The sequence below is a fragment of the Chiloscyllium plagiosum genome, chromosome 15 (assembly GCF_004010195.1).
Source record: "Chiloscyllium plagiosum isolate BGI_BamShark_2017 chromosome 15, ASM401019v2, whole genome shotgun sequence".
In the NCBI taxonomy this organism is placed as follows: Eukaryota; Metazoa; Chordata; class Chondrichthyes; order Orectolobiformes; family Hemiscylliidae; genus Chiloscyllium; species Chiloscyllium plagiosum.
The window spans coordinates 47,788,202-47,800,505 of NC_057724.1; the positions used below are offsets into that span (position 1 = coordinate 47,788,202).

The window sequence follows — 12,304 nt, forward strand, 5'->3', positions numbered from 1 at the left end:
TTATAAGTATTTTAATTTTAATTTTTAATTTTCTGACCATTTCACCTAATGTTTGGCAGAATCATTGGAGAACAGGCATATTTATTTTTGATGTATCCATTCTTCAATTGGTTTATCTCACATGAATCATTTCTTCATTTGCAAAATGCAGTTAGTTGTGCATCTCCATTGTTAACTTGAGTATGGATTACTTTAACCTTAAAGACAGCATAGAAGAGACGTGTAGCACAACACACAATTTATTTTAACAAATATTTTACAGATCTTTATATACAAATATTTACAATTGACGAACAGACAAGGAGAAGATTCTGAATTAAGTTTTTCCCAATCTATTTCCCTTTCTAAACTGTGATTCGAGTCAAATCCTTTCGTTGTGAAAACTGAAACTGTTGGGGAGTCTCATAATTAGTTGTTTTGCCCAAGTAACCTGTTGATAATTGTATAATGTTTTCACCTGGGAAACAGGATTGCACCAAAATAATTACTCCCTCTCCACTCATGCACCACCTTCCAGCCCCCCAAAAAACCAGAATCTTCTTTCAATCAAGGGGTGCAAAACAATGGGATTCTCCTTTTACATAATCGTGTAAAAGTTATGAAACATAACTATAGCATAATATATATAAGCTTAAAGAAGAATTCAATGCAAACTACTATTTCAATGAGATTTTGACAAAAACTCTTCACATAATTTTTGATCAACAGCTAGAATTGAGTTCTGAGTAGATTTATGGGGACACAGTGGAATCATTGAAAAAAACTGAATTTTCTTAGAAGATATTTCTGTTTTTTTTCAAATGGATTAGCAGGGATGAATTAATGAATTCTCCAAGCTTATAGTTTCCAAGCCACATAATTCAAACACATTATTCGTACTGAAAGAGGTGCCCTATGTCGTCTTGTTGTTCATATGTTTGGGAGCTCTTTCAAAACATTATTTATGTGATAGTTCAGTAGTTCATTTTTTGAAAGGAGATTAGAGTGTGAGACTGAAAGCTCTAGCTTTCAAATTACTGGCAATATATTTCTCTTTGAACAGCACATGTAACACTGTGACCTTTCCTTTCAAAGTACAGTGCACCTTTACATTTGGTTTTTGACTGACTCTAAGTAGGCTGACTTTTATTTTCCTGGCAGCTGTTACCTATACAACTCTGGGTACCTCTTGTTATTTATAGTGCAATTCCTGTTCACATGAAAATGCTATTAGGTAACTGTACTTATAGAATCTGGCAGACAAGTAGGGAGATTATGCTTCTGTCATACAGGGCACCGAGCCCACATCTGAAATACTGTGTACAGTACCAGTCATTTTATTTAAGGAAAGATATAAATACAATGGAGGCAGTTCAGAGAAGGTTACCAGATGAATACCTGGAATGAACAGATTGTCTTATGAGGAACGGTTGGACAGGCTAGGCTTGTATCCACTTGAATTCAGAAGACTAAGATACAACTTGTTTAAAGGTCTTGGGCTAAGTGTGGATGGAATGTTTCCTCTTAGGGAAGATTTTAGAACTGGCGTCACTCTTTAAAATGATAGGTCTCACATTTAAAACAAAGATTTCAGGTCAGAACTTTTCTCTCAAAGTATTGTGAATCTTGGAACTCCCGCCCTCAAAAGGTTGTGGAAGCAGAGTTTCTGAATATTTTTTAAGACAGAGGTAGATAGATTTTTGTTAAGTAAGGGGCTGAAAGGTTATCAGGGTAATGGAAATGTGGATTTGAGGCTACAATAAGATCAACTGTGATCTTATTGAAAGGCTGGGCAGCTCAAGTTGCTGAAAGGCCTATGATTCCTGGTTCATAGGTATGTTCATGTGAACGGAATGGAGTCATTTTAGCCAAACAGGCCACATGAAAAATTGACGGGATTGGATCAGTCACCGTTTTTGTACCCTGCCTTATTTTATTTTTGATGAAAATAACCAATAGCTAAGCAGAGATTATGCAAATCCCTCTCGTGGTCAATCATCAAAGGCTTTCACTCTATTAATCATTGATAGTCAAGAAAGCAAACTCATTGCTACAATCAGCCCTTGCTCTTTCTATTTATGCTAATGAAGTATCCCTTGCCATTTTGCTTTGATTAACCCATTGGTTATAAAGTTGATGCTGTTAACATTGACCATCCATCATCCTATTTTCTTTCAGTTAATTGGATTAAAATTAGGAAACTAAAATCAGGATAAAGCCATTCAGATTTTGCAGCCAGCTCTGCCATTCAATTAGGACATGCCTGATCTGTAACCTGATCTCATTTACATGACTCTGCTCTATGTCCCTTAATGGCCTTTGCCCCAAGAGTATGAAGATAAAAATAAATTTTAATAAAGGAAAGAAATGTTGATAAAGTTATTTCTCTTACAGAACATGTGGAATCTTCTAAGTATTTACAGAATTTATAGCTTTCCAATTTTTTTGGAATGCTGCTAGAAGGTAGGAAGCTTCCACATGTCATTTGAGCAATTAAATAGAACAATTTAATTTTTTTTGTTTTCTTTCTATATGAAGATGCTCACTGCCTTTGACAGCGACATGAGCAGTATGTTAGAATTTAGCTTAATGTGGCAAAAGCCTAGTGCAGATCTGTATCCCAAGAGTTCATGCATTCTGGGTAATGGACCTCAAGTGATACCTTTGAAAAAGTGAATGAAAATTAACGCCAAATGGCATCATTACTTTTATTTACATGGAACGGATGTAGGTGATGTGACTCGTGACTTAGCAGAACTGTAGAATGTAATATTAAATAGCATTCTATCATGTTTAGCACCAAAATCAACTGCTCAACTGCTTATTTGCCTTCTACACTAGAACACGGCTAAGAAATAAGAAGAAATTAAACAAAAGTCACTGAAATGCTTCTGTTGTCCAGTAGTAAGGTTCAGCTGAATGCCCCAAATATGAACAACTGGACCTGGAGAGGTGAATGGGCCAGGTAATCACATAATTTGTCATAAGAAAAAACACACATCTTTGGCTTTCTGTCTCTTTTGAGTTTATGATATAATATGAATACCAGATTTATTTATATATAATCAAGACCAAAAAAGGAGTTGGAAATATTTTTGTTGCAATCATTGCTGCTACAACATTCCATCCACAAGAGAAATTGCACTGTGCAATTATAACCACAGGTTAAAACTTTTGGAATTTAAAAGACTGAGAGGAGACCTTATTGAAACATAAGATATTTAAAGTTCTTGACAGGGTATATGCTGAGAGCTAAAAACACAAAGTGCTGGAGAAACTCAGCACATGTGGAGAGAAAAATAAAGTTAAGATTTTGAGTTGTGAACCTTCTTGAGAATGGAGTTTCTCCCAGACTCTGTTTTTGTTTCAGATCTCCAGAACCCACAGTTCTTTGTTTTATTTTGAATTCTGAGAGCTTGATTTCCACTTGTGTGAGGGTCATGATCTCAATGATTGATGGAGAAGATTCAATGGGTTCGATAGCCTAATACTGCTCCTATGTCGAATGTTCTAACAGAGAAATTTAATCTGAATGTATACGTGCATTTTCAACATCTTAGAGAGTATTGGTTACAATAATTTTTTGTACGTAAGTTATCAAAACTGCCTAGTGTTTTTGACTACAATCTCTTTTCAATGACCTTGGGTGTAAGATCATTGTTCAAAGTAGCATTAACCTTTCAAAATTAATATGTCTCAGGTTTTATTCCTTTTCAGTGCTGAGTTAGCAGATTTCATTTAGAACAGTGCATATGATATTCTAATTAGTCTTTATTGCTAAGTGATGAAAATCAGTATTGGCCTTTGGAATTGGTCACTCCCCACTGGATCCAGTGAATATGTATGAACCATAGGTGAGAATAGAATAAGCTGCAGCTATGATGTTAACCTCCACCTGCATTAGCTCAAACAGCACATGAAGAATAATAACGGGGTTGAACCTCACAGAGAGTCAATGCCTTCAAAGGAAAAAGAAAACCGATGGCTGAATCCAGCTACAGTCCTCAATCTTTATTCACCTATACTACGTGAAAAAAATCAAGAGTTCCACAGGAGAGCGATGGTGTCAGAGAAAAAATAGCAAAGGTTGTTATCTCACAAATTAATTTGGAGATCCCATTTATTACCACAAGATGACCTTTTCAGACTTTTCAATGTTTGCAAAAGCCATAAACCACGCCTACATATGTCAATGTTTTCTTTTGGGCTTGTAAACAGGACTTGCTTATAGCAAAAAGTAAAACATTGAGCAGAATACTTTTCAGTTTCTATTTCACAAGAGAGGGGAATGTTTGATTCCATTGAGTAGAACCAGATTTAGGCTGAGCTAAGATGGGGTCAAATCTACTTATTCTGTTCGCCCATAAAATTCCTGAAAAATTGCAAATAGTTGCTGATATTTCGATAAAAGGAATAAACTGGCCCAGTTTTAACTCTGTGTAAGTAAATGCAATTTGAGTGAGGTAAAGTCTCACCCAATACTGCAACAGGTCTGTCAGCATATTGAAGAGGTTATGTTTGTACGTAGGCTCTTCATTTATTCTTACAAAGGGACTCCATCTTCTTGTCTTTTCTGGTAATGTTGGACATGGTGTTTACTTGTTTGACAATTTCTGTTTTTTTAATGTATATTTTTAGTATTTGTTTTATTAGCATTGACATCCTATTCCTGAGTTAAAATAAAAATCTGTTTTTTTTCTTGTTTGTCACAGAATAAATGCTTCTATGTAATTTGAAAAAAAGCTACCTGATAAACTAGTGCAATAAATGTAATAATAATTCCAACATAAATAGGAATCTTAGAATGAGGCAGAAACTTCTGTTCTATTAGAAACTGAAGATAATTTGAACATATATCATTTGGACTTGTAGAACTGTCCAGCAGTTCTATTTTAGCTTTCCAAAACGACTTATATTCCGATTTCATAGGGATTTGTCTTTTGCTTCTCTTAGGCAACAAGCAAAAATCAAAACTTGTAAAAAAGATATAAATCTTAAACCTATAAATGATTGCTATCCAACCAAAGGACAAAATCAGTTTACGTATCATTGTGTTTGGTGCCCTTTGGTAGGTAAAATTACCACATTAAAATACCAACCTTACTAGTTATACCCTGCCTGCTGACTGCAGGTTCAGAGTTTTTCCCAATAGTTTAAAACCTCAACACTGTCTTCATAAAGCTCACCTGCACTTCTGAACACAGGAAAATTTGATGCTTGACATTGTTACACTTCACCTCCAAGATTTCTCTCACTGTCATTGCAATCAACACAATTACTGAAATGTTACCCTTGATTTTATATCTTGTTGCTCTCTCAGCAAATATTGTTGAACACAGTTTCCGATTTCACTGTATTTCCACTACATTGAAATCAGGGCGCACTGGAGTCACCTGCTATTTCAAAATGATGAAATCTTTTAAGCCCTTTTCTTTCTCTTTTAATCTATCGACTTTTAAAATCCAAGCTGGGTGCCATAGAAATTATTCTCTTTCCTTTTCTCTTTCCTTTTTTCTTAATCTAAGAGCTTAGATTTTGTGACATAGCAGGCTGTGTACCTACTTCTGAGCCAGGAGCTCTGGGTTCATCTCCTAGTCCAGGACTTGATGGCTAAAGTTTGTAACGCAGTCAAAGAGGTTTAACATCAATGTGTAAATTCTTAAAACATAAGCCAAATCGCAGCTGGTAAAAAGGGGGCAAGATTTCTGCTTCATTATGTGATGGAGTGAAAAGCAAAGCCTCTACCATCACCATCATTTCCTCCAGGCTACAATGTGCATGTAAAAGTGCACATTGCCATAGCAACTCAGACTGTTGCAGTGGCCAGTGTGGCTCAGATGGTCTGGATCAGATTGGGACCAACAGTACAGGGTTCAATGCCTGAACTGCCTGGGATAGATTCAGCATCAGCCTCCTTGTCCCATTTGTGTTGGAGAACATGCTGCTATGGATTGGACCTGCCTTTGGGCACAGAATAGAAGATCTGCATTTTGACCTTTCACAGCAGACTTGCTATATGAAAATGAGATATACACCAGCAGTTAATAAAACCATTTGGTATTCTTCTGAATTCTAGATGACACAGTTCTGAACAAATTGCTGTTAAAATATAAACCAAAAATAGCTCAGAATAATCTAATACAGTGGCATCATTATTAGAAATATAACATTCTTTGTCTCTCTGTTGGAGGCAGCAATTTGGAAGCCGCCTATTTTCACTGTGTGTTCACTTCTTAATATAAAAAATTAACTCACTCCTTCAATTAGTTATTTCTTGAACCATATTCATCCAGTTTGCATCTTAATCCGTTGTAAGGTGTGGTTCATAAAAATTGTCATTTTAAAGTTTTTGACAGGGTACAAGATTGCCGTACATCAGTCCACTCTTGTTTAGTGTTCTGTAAAGCTTGGGTCTTCTGTTCATCTACCTGGACGTAGTCTACCCTCTCTTCCAGCATAGATGAAAGGAATGGCTTCTGTGTATAAAACCAAAAACATCTATTAAATGCTAAGCAAGATGAGTCATCTCTTTAATTGATACTAATTCTCACTCCTCTCTCTTATGCATTTACACTTGCAAACTTCTTTTTACTTCACTGGATGGAATCATACCCTTGTTTTTGGTTTGTGTCATGTTGAGCTTCGTAGAGTGAATCTCCCTGTGATACTCAGAAGATTTTCTTTTTGTGTCTTACTAATCTCGTCACTTTAATCACACCCTATCTCCCCACGATCTTGCCAGACAACATTTCCGGAAAGAGCCTGCCACTCTCTGGAAATCACAGAATTGACTGACATCTCTGGCACCACCACTTTATTTAAAAGGCTGCTGTAAACCTGGACAAGCACTGAGCAGGTCTGAGCTGCCCTTCAAAGTGTGTGACATTTTCTCCAATACGGTAGACAGGAGGATATCCTTGCCCTGCTTTGTGGGCATAGTCTTGGACAATCCTGCTGGACAAAGTGGTGCAGGAGCAGGAGTGGAGACCAAGACACCAGACCTCGCCAGCCTGGTTCAAGTTTGCCACCCAAGTTGAAGCAGTATCAGCCACCTGGAGGAATGCCCAGCACTGTAGGAAGATGGTAAACGTCCTTCATCAGCTCGCTAGTATTTAGAGCCACCATTTCCTTCGAATACCTTATAATCAATCTCTGCCACTGTACCCACTTCCCACCAAAGCTCATATTCTCCAATTCTAATTAAAGCATGCAACATCTTCTCCATTCACTCACTCTCACCACTCCAATCTGTGACACCACTAACCCCGTATTCCATCTACATTACCTACACACTTGCTCGAGAAACCTCCCAGCTGCTGCCGAAGTAATAATATGGCATTCTACTTGTATCCTTCATAAGTATCTGCCTTGGTCTCATTGCGGGAGCAAAACAGACCTGATAGGGCAGAAATAGGCATGATAGGTACCGTGTTGCCTGTCATTCAGCTCTTCATCTCTTATAAATAGAAGATCCTGACTCTGGCCATCCCAGCAGGGCTTTGACTGGTATCAGAGGTTGCCCTTGTATGACTGTGCCAGAATCACCTGACAGAAGTCTATTCCTCTTGTCTGAACTGAGGCCTGCTGACAACTAGAGCAAGCTTCTTGGCTTTGTGTCTGTGCTAAATGGCATGGCAAGGGATAGTAATATGAACCAAGTATCTCTGGCTGAGGGAGCAAAGCACAAAATAGCAAAGCAAGGAAGAGATGCTGCGAGCATCCAGGTAGGCTCAGAGTAAATGAACACTGCAGCAGTGAATGAGCAGCCCAGATATGAAGCCTGACCCAGTCCATGAGCTGGGTGTGTCCCCCTGAGCACACAGTCCTTGTTGCAGCATTACTATAAAGTTGCCAGTTCAGCCCAAAGTGCAGCATTGCTGTGCAGAAGGGTCCTATAAGTAGATCGGAGATGTGCCATGAGGGTTATAAGTGACATGTTGGATGCCAATGCCCAGGTATGTGAGGTGGTTATGATTGGTCTCCATGGAGTGTACCTGAGATATTGGTGACTGGTGTCCAACATGGCCTTCTTTTGGAGCAACTGATGAGTTGAACCCCAAGACCTGCTCTGGTTTCTATGTCAACTTTTCCTGATGAATAATTTGTTTGGCGAGTTTGTTAAGATTACAGCTGTGGTGAGTTGGGCTGTTTACAAGCAACACCAAACATCAATTGGGAACACACTACCCCCTGGTGAGAATCTCTCCACACCATTTGACCGAAGTGGGAAAGACGAGGTGATCTCAACATTGGAATGACCATCTCACCTGATTTGACTACTCATCTTACCATAGTCTAAACCATACAGAGCCTGGTATGACTCCGCCCACTGTCTTTTTTACACTCTTGAACATGTCCTCTCATGTTATTACTTTCTTTTGAACAACCCCCACACCAACACCTTTACAATCCTAGATTCTCATATATTTTCAAAATATTTGTCTCATATCTTTCTTGTTTGTAATCTTATTATTGAAGTTGATTCTGAGAATTTTGCATTAAGAGATATGACATAGTTAGTTGTGCTAGTATTTCATAAGAACATGGCCAGATTTGTAATTTGAGTTAGTTATAATTTCTACATATATCTCAAATGGTCAACTGATATGCATTAATGTAAGCCAATAAATCAAAATCTGGAGGACATACTTTCTGAACAGGAGAGGGAGATGTTGCATTGAAGTCTAAGGCTAGATAGTCCAAGTTCAAAGTTCGGGGCCAGTGACTGCTGCCATAACCATTATACACAGAGCTAGAGCGTTCCTGTGGATAAAGATATGAATGAATCAAAATGAAGGATTAAAGCATGTCACAAAAATTTTCAGATCACTTAGAAATGAAATACTGCAAACGCTGAAGTCTGAAATAAAAACAGAGAGTGCTGGAAGTACTCAGCACATTAGCCAGCATCTGTGGAGAGAGAAACAGAATTAACGTTTCAAGTCAACTAAATTTATTAATTTGGATGTAGGTTTATTAATGTATTAGATTCTATGAAGTCAATTTATTAGAACTTGAAAAATTAGAAATGTCAGTGATACTGAAAACAAATATTGATTGATAATACTCTTGTGAAGTCTGTTAATGACATTTTACAACTTCAATTGTTGATTTGATTGTTATTGTTGATTTGTTTGCTTTGAATCAGGTATGGAGGCATGTTGAGGAAGGAGGGATGGAAATCATAAAAAGGAAGGTCTGTGATAAGGTACAAGGCAGGAGAGATTAAATGTAAAAGAGATAAAGGTGCAAGGCAAAATGAGGTGGTATTACAACAAGGGAAGAAACAAAAATGGTCATAACTGGGGTGTAAATGGCAGCAGCAGAAGAAAATATTAATACATGCTGCTCAAAATAAATGAACCACTTGTTATCAACTGAAGTCATTGAATTCAAATATTGAGTCAGCAAGGTGCTGACCATTGGATCAATGCAGAATATCTAGGACAAAGAGATCAAAATTAAGTTGCGATAGAGATTCAACATGACAAGTCACTGGAAGTACAGGATCCTACTTAAGGACTGAAAGGAGGTGTTCAGCAAAATGGTCACCAAATCCACATTTGCTTTCCCCACTGCTGCAAAGAGCAACATATTAACTATAATTATCCGAATAAATCGATGTCACTTGAAAGGAGTTGTTTAGGTGATGAGAGGAATGAATTGAAAGGGTAAATGTTGCATTTCTTATGCTTCGATGGAAATGTATAGTGGTATGTGGAGCAAGCATTAGGAGTGAGTCAAGATGGAATGGCGTTTCATAAATAGAACAATCCATTCTGAGGGCTAGATGGGAAGTGGAGGTAAAGAAACATTTGATGGTGAGATGTTGTTTGGGATGGTAGAAGTGGGAGAAGGTGGACAAGGGCCATTTCAATGACTGTGGAGAGAAATCATGGCTGATGAAAGAAATATGAACACAGATGTGAAAGATAACTATCAGAACAGCAGCAGCATATTGGAAAATCGTATGGAGTCCTCATAAGGTGAGAGAAAAGTGCAGTCAAATTGAGAATGTTAGGGCAAGGAAACTGGAAACAGGTAAAGTATCAGAAGGTGTTAGAAGAGTCACAGATGTAGGTCAGAAAACATCGACAAGAAGAACTGAGATTGGAAGAACACAGGTGGAGCAAAGCATAATAATTGGTCTACTATGGCACTCCTGTTTGTGAGTCTTTGCAAAGAGGTAGAATTAGATTGTGCAGGGCTGCAAAGCTATGAGGTTAGATGCCTTGCAAGGGGATATATCATTAGGGCAGATGAGGTCAGCAATGAAACTACAAGCATTGACTTGATATTCAGTCATGAGGTTGTATTTCTAGGTTAGAGAGGAGAAGGCAATGGAAGTTAGTGTTTAGTCTCTACAAAATAGAAGCTCACTTAATACAAAAAATCCCAACAGCATCACTCTTTTTGGCAATGCTTAATAACAATTTCAGGGTTAAACAGACATCTATTTACAGAGACCCTCTGATTAAATTAATGAAGTATTTTTGAAGTTGTTTTAGTGATCTTGGTTAGACCAGAGAGAATGCCCTTCTGAAAAGTCAGAGGTAGGGAAGTTGGATTGAGGGGAGTAGAGGAATACAGGTAGCTGATATAACACAGGAGTTTGCTGGCAAAAGTTTCTCGAGCAGGTCAAAGCTGAAAAGTTCATTCAATCATGAATTGTAACTTTCAAGAGTACAATAATATACGTCTCTAATTGTATTCTAATTGGATCGGCGTCATAAAATCATTACAGATTCATAGCAAGCAGCCGAATAATAATGAACTAGAAATGCAGAATTGTAACTATCATTTTAAAAGGTGTAGTTTTGAAGAATTTCACACCATTTGTAAAACAAAAACTTGAGACTGCAAAAGAATCTTTATGAATCTGTGTATGAAGGGTACTGCCAGGATTTATTCAAAAGAATCCCAAGAACATTTTTCTTCTTAAGAATGAAAGAAAAGTTAATTAAACTAAACAAGCCTCTGAGTTTTTTTTAATTAATCCATTTTACATATATCTAAAACACCTCTTAATTTAAAAACAGATCCATTGTTTTCCCTTCTTATCTTTGTTTCCTAGTATTTAGCTAGTGATATATGTAAGGTGCATCACTGTGCTAAATGATTCAATCACTGACTACTGATTTCTGTCATTATACCTGTAGCCAATCGGGCTGTGTATTATTACTGTGGTTAGATTTCATTCCCTTAGCTATATTGTTCCTATCTGAACATTATAACAAGACTAAATGGCAAGGGATTTGGGGTGGGACATGGTTTAAGTATAATAAAGCCACAACAAGGACAAAATAAAAGCAAAATACTGCAGATGCTGGAAATCTGAAGTAAAAACAAAAAGTGCTGGAGAAGGTCTGGCAGCATTGGTAGAAAGAAAAAGAGAGTTGCAAAGAAGACTTAGACTGAACGCGAAGTGTTAACTTTGTTTCTCTCTTTATTGATGCTGCCAGACCTGCTGAATTTTATAGTGTTTTGTTTTTATTGCAATAAGGATTAATTTGGGGGCAAAACATTTATTGCTCGAGGGATTAATGAAAACACTTGATTCACCTTTGGGCTTTATTCATTTCTGAAGATTCAGCATGCTAAATAAAACAGGTGTCAGGCCTTTTGTGTCTACTAATTTTTATAAACAAATATGGAGCTTTCTGTGTCATTCAGAACCTTTTCCAAAATTCCAGCTATAAGTGTTAGAGATTATCCCGTATATTACCAAAAGAAATCTTCTGCATCATTGGCTCACTACTCAACAAGTAATAGACAACATTTGCATGTATGATTATTTTTACCATTGCAGTATAATTTTCCTCATACTCTCCATCAAGGGTGTTGTAAAAGCTCCTGGCTGAAGTACATTGACTCTCTGGTGTGATGCAGTTGGCTGTACTCCACCTGCTTAAAAAAGGAAAAACATGCAGCTGAAGATCTCAGTGCACAAACAACACTGAAGAATTATATACAGATAGACAAATGCTGACCGTTAACCCTGCTAACCTATTCAACTTGTTCCACCATTCAATTAGGTCATAGTTATTCTGTACCTGAACTCCCGCCCCTCCAATCGCCACCAGGACAGAACCCCACTGGTCCTCACCTACCACCCCACCAACCTCCAGATACATCGTATCATCCTTCGTCATTTCCGCCACTTTCAAACAGACCCCACCACCAAGGTTATATTTCCCTCCCACCCCTATCAGGATTCCGGAAAGACCACTCCCTCCGCGACTCCCTCGTCAGATCCACACCCCCCACCAACCCAACCTCCACTCCCGGCACCTTCCCCTGCAACCGCAAGAAATGCAAAACTTGC

General features: G+C 37.8%; 1 protein-coding gene across 5 annotated transcripts in view; it reads right to left on the reverse strand.

Moving 5' to 3' along the window:
• Positions 1-221: 221 nt before the first annotated feature.
• The window catches only part of gab3 (GRB2 associated binding protein 3), a 142,326-nt gene continuing 130,243 nt past the window's right edge, over positions 222-12,304 (reverse strand). For 3 of the 5 annotated variants that reach the window (XM_043704857.1, XM_043704854.1, XM_043704858.1), the window contains exons 8-10: positions 11,781-11,886; positions 8,629-8,742; positions 222-6,455 (exon numbers count right to left, since the gene is read on the reverse strand). In XM_043704857.1, the coding sequence (XP_043560792.1) occupies positions 6,315-6,455; positions 8,629-8,742; positions 11,781-11,886 (361 nt within the window). In that variant the 3' untranslated portion in view covers positions 222-6,314. The remainder of the gene's footprint in view (positions 6,456-8,628; positions 8,743-11,780; positions 11,887-12,304) is intronic. The other 2 variants (XM_043704856.1, XR_006313792.1) reach the window with 2 other exon arrangements.